The sequence below is a fragment of the Danio aesculapii genome, chromosome 23 (assembly GCF_903798145.1).
Source record: "Danio aesculapii chromosome 23, fDanAes4.1, whole genome shotgun sequence".
NCBI classification, from domain to species: Eukaryota; Metazoa; Chordata; class Actinopteri; order Cypriniformes; family Danionidae; genus Danio; species Danio aesculapii.
This window is the reverse complement of record NC_079457.1, coordinates 8,998,464-9,017,657: the sequence shown is the minus strand read 5'-3', so window position 1 is coordinate 9,017,657 and position 19,194 is coordinate 8,998,464. Positions and strand designations below refer to the sequence as shown.

The 19,194-nt window shown below is 32.1% G+C and overlaps 1 protein-coding gene across 1 annotated transcript in view; it reads left to right on the top strand.

The window, feature by feature from the left end:
• The window catches only part of LOC130217845 (probable phospholipid-transporting ATPase IIA), a 102,054-nt gene that overhangs the window by 21,986 nt on the left and 60,874 nt on the right, over positions 1-19,194 (top strand). The window contains exons 6-12 of the mRNA XM_056450059.1: positions 3,707-3,758; positions 11,594-11,688; positions 12,745-12,825; positions 13,273-13,348; positions 14,931-15,007; positions 15,141-15,301; positions 15,706-15,848. Of these exons, the coding sequence (XP_056306034.1) occupies positions 3,707-3,758; positions 11,594-11,688; positions 12,745-12,825; positions 13,273-13,348; positions 14,931-15,007; positions 15,141-15,301; positions 15,706-15,848 (685 nt within the window). The remainder of the gene's footprint in view (positions 1-3,706; positions 3,759-11,593; positions 11,689-12,744; positions 12,826-13,272; positions 13,349-14,930; positions 15,008-15,140; positions 15,302-15,705; positions 15,849-19,194) is intronic.

Here is a 19,194-nt window from a genome sequence, read left to right as displayed (position 1 = left end):
GCTAACCACTAAGCATTTGCATTTACAAATTGACATTTTTCTGTATCTAAATTTTTGTGCACATTTATAATAATACAAAAATCATGAAAATTAAATTCAGGATGAAAAGTGGCATGTTTTCATCAGATTAACACTAACATTAGTTATTATTTGCTTATAAGTTACCTTTCATTTTATTTTACAGTGTGTTTTTTAACACAACCTGATTGAGCGCAGCATGTGTGATCCGTCTTTCTGTGTAAAATCAACATTTTTAAAGAAAATTGCTCTGCTGGGTAATTGGAGACTGCGGACGTGTCTCAAATTTCATGTTCTCAGACTTTGTAGGGGGAAACCAGCAGCGCAATTTTCTTACAATAGGCTTCAGTCCACTCTGCAAAAAAAAAAAAAAGGCAACAGTCGAACAAAAGGCAACACTAAATACCAGAGTGGGATTAGGCAGGATTACTAATAACCAACCACTGGCCTCGGGTCACATGCTTCAGTCATTCAAAATGATTGACAGCTCTTTTCAGCATTACATACTCAGAGACCCTTTTGATCCATTGGTTAGTTCAATAAATAAATAAAAGGGAGGCATGTTGTTGCTTGATTCATAGTAAATTTAAAAAGCATGGTTTGATATACTGTGCAGCATAAATGAAAATACTATGTCAAAATGATTCAGACAAATGTTATTATCTAAAAAAAATACTAAAATTAAATTAATAAATAAACGACTTTTTCGCAGTTAAAAAAATAACTTTTAGTTCTCCATAATGACCCTGTTTTATGTCCTCCGTGTGCTCCAGTTTCCCTCACAGTCCAAAGACATGTGCTATAGGTGAATTGGGTAAGCTAAATTTGTGGTGTATGTGTGCGAATGGGAGTGAGTGGGTGTTTCCCAGTGATAGGTTGCGGCTGGAAGGGCATCCGCTGCATAAAACATATGCTCGATAAGTTGGCAGTTCATTCCACTGTGGCGACTCCTGATTAATAAAGGGACTAACCTGAAAAGAAAATGAATGAATGATATAAATTTTTGCCTATATAATATTTAACATAATAGTATGTTTTTGCTAAAATAACAGGGTTTTAAAGTAAACGTTTATTTAAAAACAGGTGTTTTTAAAATGATGTGATAATTTTAATGTATTATTAGCAAGTTTAAAAATTCCCCCCTTCAAAAAAAAAAAATTAAACATTGACATAAACTATAACGCTTTGACTGAACTAATATAGTTCTTTTAATTTTGATCTATTTATTTAATTTTGAATAAAATAAATTGAGTTGGTTTTATTTTGATTTAACATTATACTAAGTTTCAGTTTTAAAAAAAAAAAAATTATTGATAACCCTGTTTTATGACAAAAAATACTTTGAAATACTTTAATTTATTCAGTCTTCATAATAAATCAATCTTGCAACACAAATCTGGCGCGGGATTTTCACAATGGCTTTTGCTTTCATTTTCTCTCTTTTTAATTATTGAAAAAGTATTTGCACAGAATCTGCATACAGAAAAATCAATTATGATTTTTTTATGAAGTTTATTATTAGCAAGTGTAGAAAATCCAAAAAAATGACATAAACTGGGTTATTTTGACTGAACTATTATAGTTCATTTTATATTTAACTATTTGTTTAATTTTGACTAAAATAAATTGAGTTGGTTTTATTTTAATTTAAAATATATTTGACTTCATTTCAGTTTAAAGAAATTGTTTTAGTCATTCTTAAGAATCCTGTTTTATGACCAAAAATACTTTGAAATACTTTAATTTATTCATTCTTCATAATAAATCAATCTGGCAACACGAATCTGGCACGATCAACAACTTTTGCTTTCATTTTCCTTCTTTTTTCTAATTCTGCATGCAGAAAAATCCATTATGGCAATTTGTAAATGGATATTAATATTTTTATAAAATGACAGAGCTTTAAATATTCATTTAAATAATTAGTAATGATTATTAAAATAATCATTTAAATAATTTTAACGTAACATTAGCAAGTTTAGAAAAATCATATTATAGTTTATGTTGATGTTTAGACATCAACATAAACTATAATATTTTGACTTTGATTTTCTGTACTTCAGTTTTATCTTTTTATTTTTAATTTTTATCAGTTTATTTCATTTTCATTCATTCATTATTTTCCTTCGGCTTAGTCTCTGATTTATTATGAGTCACCACAGTGGAATGAACCACCACCTATTCCAGCAGCGAATGTTTTTTGCAGCGAATGCCCTCCCAGCCAACACCCAGTACTGGGAAACTTACAAGAAAATACTATGTCAAAAGGATTCAGACAAGTGTTATTATTCAAAAAACTACAAATAAATAAATAAATAAATAAATAATTGACTTTTTGGCAGTTTCAAAAAAATACTTTTAGTTATCCATAATAACCCTGTTTTATGACCAAAAATACTTTGAAATACTTTAATTTATTCAGTCTTCACAATAAATCAGTTTGGCAACACAAATCTGGTGCTTTCCAAAGCAACAGGGTTTAAAATAGTAAAAAAAAAAGGCTTTTAAAATAATTTTTTAATTGGAACATTACAAGTTGAGAAAAATCTGAAAAAATAATAATATTTTGACTGAACTAATATAGTTCTTTTTATTTTTATCTATTTTATTTTAACTAAATAAATTGAGTTGATTTTATTTTGATGTAAATGTATTTTATTTTGTGGATGTTTAAAACATTTTTTTAGTTATCCCCATTACATGATCAAAATGAATTGCTTCTAATACTTCTAATTTATTCAGTCTTCATAATAAATCAATCTGGCAAACAAATCTGGCACGATCCATAACTTTTGCTTTACTTTTCTTTCTTAAAATAATTTATAATTTGTAAATGAAATTTTGTCTATATAATAGTTGATATATAATAGTGAATATAGTCATGTTTTGATAAAAAAAAATCATTTTAAATAATCGTTAATAAAATTGTCTGTTTTTTAAACAATTTAATCATTTGAATGTAATATTAGCAAGTTTAGAAAATCTAAAAATCGACATAAACTATAATATTTTAACTAATAAAATTCAGTTTTTATTATTTTTATTTTATTTTGACTAAATAGTTAATTTTAAATTAATAAAAAGTATTTACTTATGACTTATTTTACTTTGTAGCATTTTAAAAAAAATGGTTTTTGTTATCCATAATAACCCATAAATCAATATGGCAACACAAATCTGGCTCGTGGCATTTTACCGCAACTTTTTTTGCTGTTGTAATATGTTTGATCTTCTAACCCTAATCTGTGTCAAATCCAATTGTCTTTAATATTCTGAGGTTACACACAGGCTACGGGTTTACATATAGTAAAAGCCTAATTGATTAAAAGCGTAGCCCACTTTTTGGAGACACCGGAGTCCCGTCCGCCCGGTCTGAAACATCTGCCGGGTTTAATAGCGTGGCGAATTCATCTTCTAATAACTACAAACAGAGCTGGGAGTGAAGCGAGGGTCAGGCCCGAGTGAAGTGGCGGTCAGATCTGCCACCCAGTGATTTGCTGCGGGCCCAAACTCTTAAAACCAGCCCAAATACTGGTAATTGAGTAGATTAAAGCCAAACTGATCTAAACTGAGGTGACTGCTGCTGGAGTTTGTGTCTTTTGCTTTTTATCTTTTACCTTGTTTTTTTTCTGTCTCTCTTCCTCCCTCCCCCCCAATCTCTGTCTCTCTCCCTCCAAACTCTTTATAGAATCAGCGTGTTCCTGCTGACATGATCTTCCTAAGGACCTCTGAAAGAAATGGTAAACATCTGTCGGTCATTCATCCAAATTTCCCAAACAAAAGCGCAGGGGAAATGACATGGCCGCAAGGGGCAACTACGAGTAGATGGAGGGATTAGGGCTAAACCTCAGACCTTTAACGAGCAGTGCTGAAATTAGCCAGAAAGATGGCATGCGTTGGGAATATATTTATTGATGTCTTATTTTTTTGGAAGAAATGCACAGGCTGATTTAGGTTAGGGTGACTAGACGTCTCTGATCTTGGTGGCTTATTTTGTTTGGATAAACCATGATGGTACTGTGGCCTTATAGAAATGATTTACTAAATTCTCGTTGTTTTGGTTATATCTATAATATAAATAATCAGTTGATTTTAAAATTTATTTCTTTTTATATATTGTTTTTTGATTATGCAAATGATTATAAATTTAAATTGACTTTGTTGACATGCATTGTATTTCCATTTATAAAACTGCACCTTAATGACACATTTTTTATTTAGAAAAATGCCCCTTAATAACATACACTCACCGGACAATTTATTAGTTACACCTTATTAGTACAGGGTTGGACCCCCCTTTTGCCTTTAGAACTGCCTTAATCCTTTCTAGCATAGATTCAACAAGGTACTGGACATGTTCCTCAGAGATTTTGGTCCATATTGACTTGATAGCATCACGCAGTTGCTGCAGATTTGTCGGCTGCACATCTATGTGAATCTCCCGTTCAACCACATACCAAATGTGCTCTTTCTGATTGAGATCTGGTGACTGTGGAGGCCATTTGAGTACAGTGAACTCATTGTCATGTTCAGGAAAACAGTCTAAGATGATTCGTGCTTCATGACATGGTGCGCTATCCTGCTGGAAGTAGCCATCAGAAGATGGGTATACTGTGGTCATAAAGGGATGGACATGGTCAGCAACAATACTCAGGTAGGCTGTGGCATTGACACGATGCTCAATTGGTACGAATGGGCTGAAAGGGTGCAAAGAAAATATCCCCCAAACCATTACACCACCACCACCAGCCTGAACCGTTGATAAAAGGCAGGATGGGTCTGTGCTTTCATGTTGTTGAAGCCAAATTCTGACCTACCATCCGAATGTTGCAGCAGAAATCGAGACTCATCAGACCAGGCAACGTTTCTCCAATCTTCTATTGTGCAATTTTGGTGAGCCTGTGTGAATTGTAGCCTCAGTTTCCTGTTCTTAGCTGACAGGAGTGGCACCTGGTGTGTTCTTCGGCTGCTGTAGCCCATCCACCTCAAGGTTGGACGTGTTGTGCATTCAGAGATGCTCTTCTTCATACCTCGGTTGTAACTAATGGTTATTTGAGTTACTGTTGCCTTTCAGCTCAAACCAGTCTGGCCATTCTACTCTGATCTCTGGCATCAACAAGGCATTTGCACCCACAGAACTGCCGCTCACTGGATATTTTCTCTTTTTCGGACCATTCTCTGTAAACCCTAGAGATGGTTGTGTGTGAAAATCCCAGTAGATCAGCAGTTTCTGAAATACTCAGACCAGCCCATCTGGCACCAACAACCATGCCACGTTCAAACTTTTTTTCCCATTCTGATGCTCGGTTTGAACTGCAGCAGATCGTCTTGACCATGTCTACAAGCCTAAATGCGTTGAGTTGCTGCCATGTGATTGGCTGATTAGAAATTTGCTTTAACGAGCAGTTGGACAGGTGTACCTAATAAAGTGGCCAGTAAGTGTACAATATATTTATAAAAATGCCCCTTAATGACATGCATTATATTTATGTTTATACTTATATTTATAAAAAGTCCCCTTAATGACATGCATTGTATTTATATTCATGTAAATATTTTGTTTATAAAAAGGCTCCTTATATGTTTCAGTTTAATTTGACATTGCTTACAGACTTTTTTAAATGGGTGAGCTGATGATTAAATCTGATATTTAGCATTATAATATAATAGATTTGTGCTTCATCACTGTTCCACATGAATGCCAAAATCACATGACTGGTAAAAAGAAAACATTTCCTGTTTTTTTAAACAATTATTTTCACATTGATGTATTGAGTTCGGAATGGTGAATATCACCGCTTGTCATTTAAAAAAACAACTGGTGACCTTATTGTAGATCTTTTGTTTGGACGGATGCATCTTTAATGACGATCTCTTTGTCTTTCAAATTTCAATGAAGCCAAGAGGAAAATCCATGCATGCAAAGTAGCTCAGAAAACTGAAGGAATAGATGGCAAACAAATTTAAAGTGTCATCAGGACAGAAGAAGGACAGAAAAAATAAGCATAAGACTCCATAAGTAAATGTAGTCAAGATGATTCATTTTTGCTTATACAGTTGAAGTCAGAATTATTAGCCCCCCTGAATTATTAGCCCCGCTGAATTATTAGCCCCCCTGTTTATTTTTTTCCCCAATTTCTGTTTAACAGAGAGAAGATTTTTTTTAAACATAATATTTAAGAACACATTTCTAAACATAATAGTTTTAATAACTCATTTCTAATAACTAATTTCTTTTATTTTTGCCATATTATTTAGTACTTAATATTTGACTAGATATTTTTCAAGACACTTCTATACAGCTTTACGTGACATTTAAAGGCTTAACTAGGTTAATTTGGTTAACTAGGCAGGTTAGGGTAATTAGGCAAGTTAATGTATACCGATGGTTTGTTCTGTAGACTATCGAATAAAAATATAGCTTAAGGGGGTTAATAATTTTGACCTTAAAATGGCTTTTAAAAAATTTAAAACTGCTTTTACTCCAGTCGAAATAAAACAAATAAGACTTTCTCCAGAAGAAAAAATATTATCAGACATACTGTGAAAATTTCCTTGCTCTGTTAAACATCATTTGGGAAATATTTAAATAAAGAAATCATTTTCAAAGGGGGCTAATAGTTAAGCTTTTAATGGGGTAGTTCGCCCAAAAATTAATTATGCGATCATTTACTCACCCTTTACTTGTTTCAAACATTTATGAGATTCTTTCCTCTGTTGAACATAAAATAATGCTGAAAACCTGTAACCATTGACTTCAATAGTGTTTGTTTTTTCTACTATGAATATCAATGGTTACAAGTTTTCAGCATTATTTTGTGTTATACAGTAGATTTTATAAAGTATCTTTATTTGTGTTCAACAAAAGAAGGAAACTCACTCAAGGCTGAGGAAATAGTGAATACATTTTCAGTTTTGCGTGAACTATCTCTTCAATGTCTTTTAGTATAGCTGCTCCGAGTGGTCTAAATCAGGGGTGCCCAAATTCTGTCCTGGAGGGCAGGTGTCCTGCAGATTTTAGCTCCAGCTTGCCTCAACACACCTGCATGGATGTTTCTAGAAAGCCTAGTAAGAGCTTGATTAGCTAGCCCAGGTGTGTCTGATTTACACCCCTGGTCTAAATGAATCTGATAAAACCTTTATTGGTCACTTATTTAGTATTATTACATTAAGTTTTTACTCACAACGTTTGGTAAATTAGTGGTTACTTTGATTGGTCTTAACTAACTTTTTTGGTCACCTATTGATTTTAGATAGCTTTTAGCTTTTAGTTTGTTAGTGTCAACATTTGGAAAAACTATTAGCGACACTAAAAATATCCTTAAATTAACAATTTTCCAAATTTTGTGATGTTTATTATTTTTGATTATTTATTTATTTATTTATGCTTTTTAATGGCACTGTGGGACTTGAATCTTTCCTCCTTGATGTTGAAAAGTTTGAAAAAGTGACTTTTATTGACATTTTATATAGTAAAATAAATAGTTTGAAAAAAAAAACATGGTAATAAATAGGCCTGTCATGATAATACATTTTTATTGTGTGATATATTGTCACAGAAATTGTTGCAATAAGCAATATTATTGTCATTTTAAGATCATTTTATGCCACTGATTAAATAATGCAAATAACCAAAAACATTTTAAAATACTTTGCATTCTTATCCGTCTTTCGGATGAGAGTTAAAACCGAGGTCCTGACTCTCTGTGGTCATTAAAAATCCCATGGCACTTCTCGTAAAGAGTAGGGGTGTAACCATACTTGCCAACATTTGTCCCTGAAAATCCGGGAGACTGGAGGGGTTAGGTTCGGGCGTGAGGTGTCTGAATAACACTGTTGAGAACCGGGTACTGTGGTACTGTGTACTGTGGTGTAATTGTACTATGACGCATGTTTCAGGCAGCCGCTGTGATCGGATCTTATACCAAAGTTGGTGACTTGGGCATTTCATAGACTGTACCAAAATGCAGAGGAGGGCGGGGGTGATGGTTAAAATTATGGGAGTTTTCCGGGGGAAATAACAAAACGGGAGTGTTGGCAGGTATGGGTATAACCCTGGTGTCCTGGCCAAATTCCCTCCATCGGCCCTTAACCATCATGGCCTCCCAAGCATCCCCATCCACCCAATTGGCTGTATCACTGTCTCTCCATTCCACCAATAGTTGGTGTGTGGTGAGCATACTGGCGCCGTTGTCCCGTGGCTGCCGTTGCATCATCCAAGTGAATGCTACACACTGGTGGTGGTGTGGAGAGATTCCTCCTAATGATTGTGAAGCGCTTTGGGTGTATGGCCATACACGATAAATGCGCTATATAAATTACATTACACTTAGATTGTGTAATTTAATTTTTAAAAGGTAAATACTCTAATATATATATATATATATATATAATCAAATGTTTTATCAGGTAAATGTCCAATTATAAACTTTGACGCCGGTGAGATATAATTGAAATGTCATTGTACAATGGCTTTAACATTATTTTTTGGAATTTGTAAATATATATTGCAATGGGCAAAAATTATTGAGGTCATCTCCAAGTATTCCACGATAAGCTGTCGATATATTGATTATTGTGACAGACCTAATAATAAACTGCCAGTATGTTTTCTGTTATTTTACAGACTTAATTACAAACATGTTATAAGTTATATATTAAATAATTTCAAACCATTAAAACTTTAATAATAGTCACTTTGATAAAACGCACAGTTGTATTTTCATCATCAAAAGTCAACAGAGCAGAAGTCAAAATCCCATAAAACAGTTCACAACTCTACATGAACAGAAAAAAACTGTAAATCATGAAATGCAGAAACCTGTTAATCAACAGATTTTTAAAAACTATTTATTTATTTATTTATTTATTCATTCATTCATTCATTCATTCATTTTTGTCACTGATTGGGTATTGTAGACATTTGCTAAACAGTTTAGCATCGCTAAGGTTTAACTTCTGTCTAAATTAGTTTCTACCTAATTGGTCAAAATTATCTGATTTTATTTATTTATTTATTTATTTATTTAATTATTTTAGTCACTGATTGAGTTTTTTTTTTACATGGATGCTAAATTGTTTTACACTGCCAAGTTTTAACCCCTGGGAAGATTAAATTCTTCCCTAACTGTTTTAAATGGATCCTATTTATTAAATTATTTATTCAGTCATTCATTCATTTTTCATTCATTTTTATCACTGAAAATTAATTTTTGTCACTTTTTTTTGTTGCTAAACAGTTTTACATTGGTAAGGTTTAACTTCTGGGAAATTTAGTTTCTACAGCTGTTAAAAAAATTACTGATTTAAGTCTTATTTTTTTATAAGGTTAGTTTCCTTCCCTGCTTGTTCTAGATGGATCCTATTTATTTATTTATTTATTTATATATTTATTTATTTATTTATTTATTTATTTATTTATTTATTATTCATTCATTCATTTATTTTTGTCACTAATTGAGTAATGAACACAGTTGCTAAACAGATTTACATTGCTATGGTTTAACTTCTGGGAAATTTCGTTTCTACCCAGTTTGTCAAAAATGATCTGATTTAAGTCTTATTTATTTATTTATTTATTTATTAATTTTAGTCACTGATTGAATTTTCTATATAGATGCTAAATAGTGTTACATTGCTAAGTTTTAACTTCTGGGAAGATTAGTTTCCTTCACTAATCTAAATGGATCCTTTCATTTTATTTATATTGATTGATTGTCACTGATTGAGTGTTGTAGACAGTTGCTAAACAGTTTAAACAGTTTTACATTGCTAATGTTTAACTTCTGGGAAATTTAGTTTCTACAATTGGTCAAAAAATATCTGATTTAAGTCTTTATTTATTTATTTATTTATTTATTTAATTGTTTATTTATTTATTTATTTTAGTCACTGACTGGGTTTTCTAGATGGATGCTAAAGTTTTACATTTCCAAGTTTTAACTTCTGGGAAGATTAGTTCTGTTTCTAATTGTACTAAATGGATTCTATCGTTTTATTTAATTCATTTTAATTTCCTTTTTTTTTGGTCACTGATTGGGTATTGTAGAGTTGATGAATTGTTTTACATGACTAGATTTTAACTTCTGGCTAAATTTGTAGCTTCTCTAATTGCTCTAAATGTATCTGATAAAGTCTTTTTTTGGCCACTGATTGTGCTGGAATTCCGCCTGGCTGAGATTTCCTTTTCGGGGGTGGAAGTTGCCAGTAGGGCTTGATGTGTTAGTTTTACGGGAAGGGAAGCATTGTTATCTGCCCCGCAGATGGACACCATTAGGCAATTATTAAGAGTCCAGGGTTGAATGGCAGAGGGACATATCTTCAAATGACTGGGGGTTGGGTGGGTGACAGGTTAGCTTTAGGCTTAGTCAAGTTGTTTACATGACTAGCAGTTTAGTTTGGGTGGCGATTCACATTTCAGAAGGTGTGTAATGAGTTTAGGCACAGTATGTGGTGGGTAAAGCTACTAAATAAGTTGTTTAGCGAAAGAGAAACATGATAAGACACAGTTAGAAATGTTACATCACACTGCCCTCTGGAGTTCACCAGAAATATATTACATTAAAATACTTCATTGGATTTACTAAATTTTTTTAAGTTAACTGGTTGCAAACAATTGATATGGGCTGAATTTAAACAAACTAATTAAATATAGTAATGTTCAACTTAATTTGTTAGTTTAAATTAAGCCCATATTAAGTTTGCAACCAGGTGGTAAATCCACTGAATCATTTTTTTTTCAGTGTAGTTCACCCAAAAATGAACGTTTAGTCATTTAATCAGTCTGAAGTGGTTCCGAACCTTTGTTCAGCACAATACAAGAAGATATTTTAAGTGATTTCAGTGACTGGTAAACTTTCAAATCTATAGGAAGAAGATCATAAGTCCAATATTCTTCAAAATATCTTCTTTTTTGTTTTATATTACTTAAATTTACTAGAACTACATCAACATTTAACTATTATCCTGAAGTGCTAGAATGCTAAATATTTACTCTCTTTTCTTCATCTACAGTATGTATATTTAGCTACTTTGACAGTCTACATAGTAAAAAGAGCTACAGAAATAAATATGAATTGAATTAAATTGAAGAAAGAAATTTAAACAGATTTGGGACAGCTGGAAGGCGAATAAATGAGGACAAATATGTTTTTTTGGGGGGGGGTGAAAGCCCTTTAAAGATCTTTACAATAAGGTTTCATTAGTTAATGTTAGTTAATATATTTACTGTCATTAACCAATTAAACAATACTTTTACAGCATTTACTAATTATTTTTCAACCTTTACTAATGCATTATTAACATACAAATTCATGCTTGTTAACATTAGGTAATTCACCATGAGTTAACATGAACTAACAATGAACAGCTTTATTTTCATTAACTAACATTAACTAACCTGAACAAATACTGCAGTAAGTGTATTTATTGTTCATTGTTTGTTCATGTTAATAATTGCATTAACTAACATGAACTAATACAACCTTACTCTAAAGTCTTACCTTAAAGATAGTATTTTGGTCTTCCCTTATATGAATTTAGTGTATATTAAGACATTTGTTTCTTTGTCATGAAGGCTCCTGTTTTCTGAGGACTGATCAGTTGGATGGAGAGACCGATTGGAAATTGCGCCTCCCTGTGGCCTGTACACAGAGGCTGCCCACTGCTGCTGTGAGTTTCACACACTTAAAAAAAACGTATTTTTGTTGATTGTTTTATTAACGTTTAGTTATAGTTATAAAACGTAAAATAACAGGAAAATACTGTGAATTTACATATCCACGGTAAAATCACATGAAAAGCATGTCAATGTGTTTAACACCCCTACATTTTTTTATTATTTTTTTTTTCCATAGGTTTTCATTGTTTTTATTCTGCACAAATATAGTTATGCTTGCATGATACATAAACATTAAGTATTCAAAATTTCAAAATAAATTAGTCCTGAGAAGTAAAAAAAAAAATCACCTCTGCACAAATATATAAAGACAACAAGTTTAATCATTGATAAAATCACTATAAACAATTAATATTGATTTAGAACGACTTATGAATTAATACAATAAAGCAAAGTATATTAGAATGACTTACTTTATAAACATTTTTCCACACTTTGACCTTTACTATAAAGTACATCCTACTTTTTTTTTTTTTTTTATTGTAATATTTTTCCAGACTATATGCAGTACATGTGAACAAATTTCTTGGTTGGTTGTGTTGTTGCAAAATATAAACTATACAAATATTTCACAAGCTAATGTGCCAATGGTATTAATTAAGATACTAAAAACGGTAACACTTTACAATAAGGCTGTATTAGTTAGTGTTAGTTAATGCACTTACTAACATGAACAAACAATGAACAATACATTTATTACAGTATATGTTCATGTAAGTTAATTTTAGTTAAATAAAATAATGTTAACTCGCAGCGCATTAACTAATGTTAACAAGAATGAATTTAGATGTTAATAATACATTAGTAAAGGTTGAACTATGAATAATAAATGCTGTACAGGTATTGTTTATATTTAGTTCGTGTTAGTAAATACATTAACTAATGAAACCTTATTGTAAAGTGTGACCAAAAAACCTTTTGAATATTTTCTGTAACTCCACTATGAAAAAAAAAATGCATATTGTTATATTGAACTATATTGGTGAATGCACAAAAAATTGAATTGGAATAGTATGTCATATTTAAGCCAATGTTATTTGTTCTCTCAGGATCTGCTGCAGATCAGGTCATTTGTTTATGCTGAAGAGCCGAACATTGACATCCATAACTTCATCGGCACCTTCACCAGAGTGAGTACATATACACATGTTGCTTTGTCATAGCGGTTGTTGTGACTATCCTTAATCAAAATTCCACATTAGTCACATCTTAGGTCTGCAGAGGGGTTTAGACACTTCCTTGGTTATAGTACATTGAACGACAAGTCTTCATTTGTTGCTGTTTATTGTAGAGTTAATTTGAACACAAAACTGATATCAAATAAACAAAATCAAACACCAAACAGACTGAAGGTAACGTCTGAAGACCATGTGCTCCCAGCAGGCCCTCCTCTGGTTGACCACACCCAGGCTTTTAAGCTTCCTCTGGCCTGCAGGGCGTGCATATCTCCACAATGAAAGAAATCATGATTAACAACATAAACCTTTAAATAAAGTAAACAAATGGCAGTGGTGTAATAAGGATTTGTGTTTAAGAACTGACAAAACGTACTCGTGTTTGTGTTTTGCATCTGACAGGAAGATGGAGATCCTCCAGTCAATGAAAGCCTGAGCATTGAGAACACTCTTTGGGCAAGCACTGTCATCGCCTCTGGTAACCTGGACTTTTTTTTGTTTTACTTAATAACAGTGCTCAGCATAAATAAGTACACCCCTCACAAATCTCTTTTTTTAATTAATGTTTAATATAGGATGCTTTACACGTGTATATTTGCGCATATACACGAAAAAAAATGATGTCTGCAAAACTGTTGCAAACTATTTAATTGGGTTGAATTTAAACAAACAAATTAAATTGAGTAATGTTCAACTTAATTTGTTTGTTTAAATTCAGCCCAAATAAATTGTTTACAACCCCTTAACTTTAAAAAAATGTAGTAAATCCAAGGAATCGTCTTTGAATAATTTTGTTCAGTGTACAGATTAGTCAGTACCAAGGAGAAACCTGGAACTGATCAAACAGAATAACTTAACATTACAGTGCAAAAATGAGTACACCCTAATTAAGATATTGGGGAATAGTATGAAATACAATTTTATAAACAGGAATAATCATAAGACACCTAAAATGTAAGATTTGGTTGTTTATATTTTTTCCATACCTCATTTGAATTTAAATCTATTATCCTTTTATTCATAAAGATCCAAATATATTGGCTATATTTAAGTTAATAAAAATATTCATTTTCAAATTTATGCTGAGCACTGTATATGCAAATTTATATTAATACATTTATTTAAAAAAAGAGAGCATTACATAAACACTATTTTATAACCTAGTACATTGTTTTAATTTAATTTTCCCATCAACTTTACTTATTGACAAACTATAAATCATATACATATATAATTTTCAGGCCTGAATTCAAAAAGTTGAGTGCCAGTTGAGCAGTTTGTGTATATTTGTTTATTGTTTAAAACAATAAAAAAACTACCACAAACTAACTTAATTTACATTTATATTTATAACATAACTCAGTGTCATTTTTTTATCTGTTTTAGTAATTCCACACTGTAATGACTGACAGACATTAATATCATAAATGGACCTAAATATAAGTGTAAAAGGCGTAAAAGATCAGAATACCGTGTTTATGTTTTTGATAATATTATCATTGTTTTGACATTTATGAGCTGACATAATTGAGTATGTGTCTTGCTTTGCAAACAAATAAACAAAGGATCAATAAACAAAAATCGTCATTTTAAGTTATATTGTAGATTTTCATCAACAAAAAATAGTGCATAGACTAAGTTAAGGATAAATAGTTGGAATCAGGAATGAAGGATTAAAATGTCACGAAAATTAATAATTTCTACGTAAATATAAAAACCACTACCTCCATGTCTTCTTCATCAACTTTAGATTTGTCCAGACAGAGCATAGACTGACATTATACAGATTTGTTACAAATGTATGTAGGTTTGTGCAGGAAGTAAGACTGTACTTTCGGACTACTTGTTTCATGTAGTTCACAATCACTTCATTTTGGTAGACAAAACTTATTGATCTTTGCACATTTGCATACTTTTTACAGCCACAGACAGAGCCATAACACTACATGAACATTCATGTCTGAAAAAGCATAAGAGGGACACATTTTTTTGCTGAGAGAAGCTTGTTTTTGTAATAATGTTTTATAATAGTATAATAATGTCTTGCTCTCTACTCCAAGGCACGGTAGTTGGGGTGGTGATTTACACTGGTAAAGAGCTACGGAGTGTAATGAACACTTCCAACCCAAGGCATAAGGTAAAAATGGCAGTATCTTAACGTCAAAATATTTCAGATAAGAGATTAAATTGAGAAATTATCAGCCAAAAATATCATTTTCAGTTTTTATCAGTTAAAAAGTGGGACAGTATGTGATGATGTGCTGTTGCAGATTGGCCTGTTTGACCTGGAGGTGAACTGCCTGACTAAGATCCTGTTCGGAGCTCTGGTCGTGGTGTCTCTGGTCATGGTGGCTCTGCAGCATTTTGCTGGACGCTGGTATCTCCAGATCTTCCGCTTCCTTCTGCTTTTCTCCAACATCGTCCCCATCAGGTTGGAGATCAATCAGTTTTGTCTGTAAACCCACTGAATATTTTGAAGATATTTTGAGTGCATTTGGAGCAGTATCTGACAAGCCCCGCCCCCTTCAAGACACTTCACATTTGATGTGCTTAAGCTTAACCACTCTCACTGGAAGAATGCTACAAAACGCTATTGGCTGTTTTTTTTAAAGGGGAGGAGCTACTGTATGCCTCACCCTCTATTTATGTTTTGGTTGAGATTACGTCAAACATTGATTAAAAAATAAATGCACGTTTCAAAAGACTTCACAGGACATTTAAAGATTATGAGAGCATGTGAATTTAAAAAAGCGAGGATAAATCAACTAATAGATTCAGCAAAATGTGATTTGGAACAAAATATGAATTTCAATTATGTTTTTTTTTCTTTTTCAGTTTGCGTGTGAATTTGGACATGGGCAAAATGGTGTTCAGTTGGATGATCAAGAAAGACTCTAAAATCCCAGGGACGGTGGTTCGAGCCAGTACTATACCAGAACAGCTGGGCCGCATCTCTTATCTGCTCACGGACAAAACCGGTAAGATTGAATTCAACTCTGAACACTAAATCTGTATTTTGATAGCAGCTAAAGCTGACAGAGATTTTAGTAGGATTTTTAATGCACTTGACTTACGTTTGTATAACACTGCATATAAATGTTCAATAAATGTTGAAATGTTCAGAGTTTTTGAAAGACATTAGCCCGTTTCACACAGTGATACTGGTAAATATCTGGAAAATTTCCGGAAAATTTCGGGATGACTTTACCGGTAAATTCATAAAAACATTCCGTAATTTTTTCAGGAAAAGACCATTCACACATTCATTCCAAAATATCAGTAAATTCTGACATCATTAACCAGAAATGAGCTCTAAATGGCAGCGTTTGTATTTGTAAACATTGAAGGAGTCGGCCTCTTCTTGATGGCTTCACGTTTATTTAAAGCTTTAGTATTCATGCAGCTGCTTTGTGAGACATCCAAAGGCAGAAATGCAAACTGCGGCTAAATGTTTACACACTTGACTACATTACAAATTCTGTGGAAAGAAAAGTATTGTGAACAACTTATATGAAAACATATGGAGGAACACTTTCAGATGTCGAGATGTCCATAATATGTGTCTGTGCTGGCACTCACCAGCTGCTTCACGTGCACGCGTCAAGCAGAGGTTGAAGGTAAACAAACTGCGGTTTATTATAATAAATTTATTGATAATTTTTTACACAGTTGGCATTAAGAATGAATATAGAAACTTTATCTGACTAACATCTAGCAGCTAAATGTGTCTGGAAAATATTCAAAGGTATTTATTTTCATAAACAGCGTGGATGTGAATGCATCTGAGTGTTCTGATTGGCAAAAGTAGACGTCTCATGTCAGCGCGTTCTAGACGTTAACACGCTCTTTCCGGCAATCTTCCTTCTGCGTTCACACAGCGCAGCATTCCAGCAAATTACCGGTAATGTTATAACTTCTCTTTCTGGAAAATTGCCAGAACAAATTTACCGGTATTTTCAAAAAGGGCCTGTTCACACATATAGACCTTTCTTTATGTGTGAAAGGGGCTATTGTCACATTTATTCCTTAGAGATTAATTAAATTTAGTAAAAGTGACATTAAAAACATTGATAATGTATCAGAATATTTTTATTTCAAATGATAACCATTCTTTTCATTTTTTTCTATTCATCAAAGAATTCTGAAAAAAATAAATAAAGCAATGCATTTCAACTTTGATAGTAAAGAAATATTTTTTCAATTTCAGATCAGTGTACATTTGAGGGCAAAATGATTGATCCCATCCCTCCTGTGAAAGTTTAATTCTTTTAATATTTTAATTAAATTTAATAATTCAATCAAATATTTCCCAAGTGATGTTTAATGAAGAGCAGATTTTTTTCCCAACACATTTTAAACAGAAGTTTATTAAAAACTAATTTCTTTTGGGGTTTTTTCCCATGATGACAGTACATAATATTTTACTAGTTTTTTTGTAAGATATTAGTATTCAGCTTAAAGTGCAATTTAAAGGTATTAGATCGGTAATTTAATAAATAATATGAATATTAATCGGTATAGTTGCTGTTTTTACATTACTGTGAGGCTTGAGGTAGGGCTAGATGTTGATAAAATACAATGAAATTGGTAATTTATTAAATAAAATGAATAATACTCTGTATAATTACTATTTTTACGTTACTGTGAGGCAGAGCTAGATGTTAGTCAAATACAATTAATGGGTAATTTTTATAAATAATACGAATAATATTCTGTATAATTACAGTTTTTAAATTACTGTGAGGGTTGGGGTAGGGGTAGACATTAATACAATACAATTAATGGATAATTTAATCATTAATATGAATAATATTGTGTATAATTACTGTTTTTACATTACTATGAGGGTTAGGGTAGGGGTAGGCTTAATAAAATTCAAATAATGGATAATTTAATGAATAATATAAATAATATTCTGTATAATTACTGTTTTCACATTACTGTGAGGGTTGGGGTAGGGGTAGATGTTAATCAAATACAATTAATGGAAAATTTAATGAATAATATGAAAAAAATTCTGTATAATTACTGTTTTTACATTACTGTGAGGGTTGGGGTAGGCTTAATAAAATTAAATTAATGGTTAATTTAATGAATAATATGAATAATACTCTGTATAATTACTGTTTCTACATTACTGTGAGGGTTGGGGTAGGGTTAGGCTTAATAAAATTCTATTAATTTACTAAATAATCCAAATAATTCTCATTAACTTCCAACTTCAGCTGTATCCCTTCTAACAACAACCATAAAACAACAGTGGCTTTTACAACACTTATTACAACTTATATTTTCTAGCTAAAAAGTCCAATCCTCTTCATATAAGTGAAACTGGATTGCAAATATGAAGCAATTTTATGCAACAGGAGAAAAGGCAAAACACAAGCTGTGGCTCTGACAGCTCAAATTTATGCTCCTTAAAGCCACAGTGCTTTTTCTGAATGAACCAAAGCAAAAATAAGCCTGCGTGTTTGAGAGCCGATAGCGTTGAAGTGTTTTTTAATAGTTTCCTCTAGTAGCTCACATACAGTCTGTGTGCCGACAACCAAGACATGCCACTTATTACAGCTTTAAATCAGAGATGAGCTGACAGTTCCCATCCTTGCGCGCCTACCGTACAGAGCAAATTTATGCGTCCGAACGCCTGTAAAAATGACTGGCTGTTGCTTGACAGAGGCGGTGAATAAAAAGGGTCAAAGGTCATCGTAATGTAAGGGTCGAACAGCGACGCCTGACTGAAATACTACCGGCAGGCTCTGTTTTAGAGCAGGAGTTGTCAGGAAACAAACCTGAGGCTCTTTTGTCATTAACGAGCCATTAGTTGTTCATACTGTTTAGTTTGAGGCTGCAGGAAGTGCAGGTCTGTCAGGGAGGCTGTTAGAGGCTGACGGTGGTTGGTTTTGTCTGAAATTTGATGGTAATGGATTGATCATTTAATTTTAGCCATTTTTAGCAGTTTTTTTTTTGCATGTCTGTAAAGCTTCTATTCATGTGGCTTTTCAAAATTGCTATAGTATATCAGATTAGGCGAAATTAAAATGATTAATGTTGTCTAGGACAGTAGTTGAACTAATAAAATAGTTATTTTTTTTAATAGTTTATTTCAAGTATCTGAAACTAAATAGGAAAAATAATATTACAAATTAATACTATTACTGTTAATACTATTAAAAGTATTAATAAAAAATATAGTAATATACAGAATTCAAAATTACAGAATGTGTATATATATATATATATATATATATATATATATATATATATATATATATATATATATATATATATATATATATATATATATATATATATATATATATATAT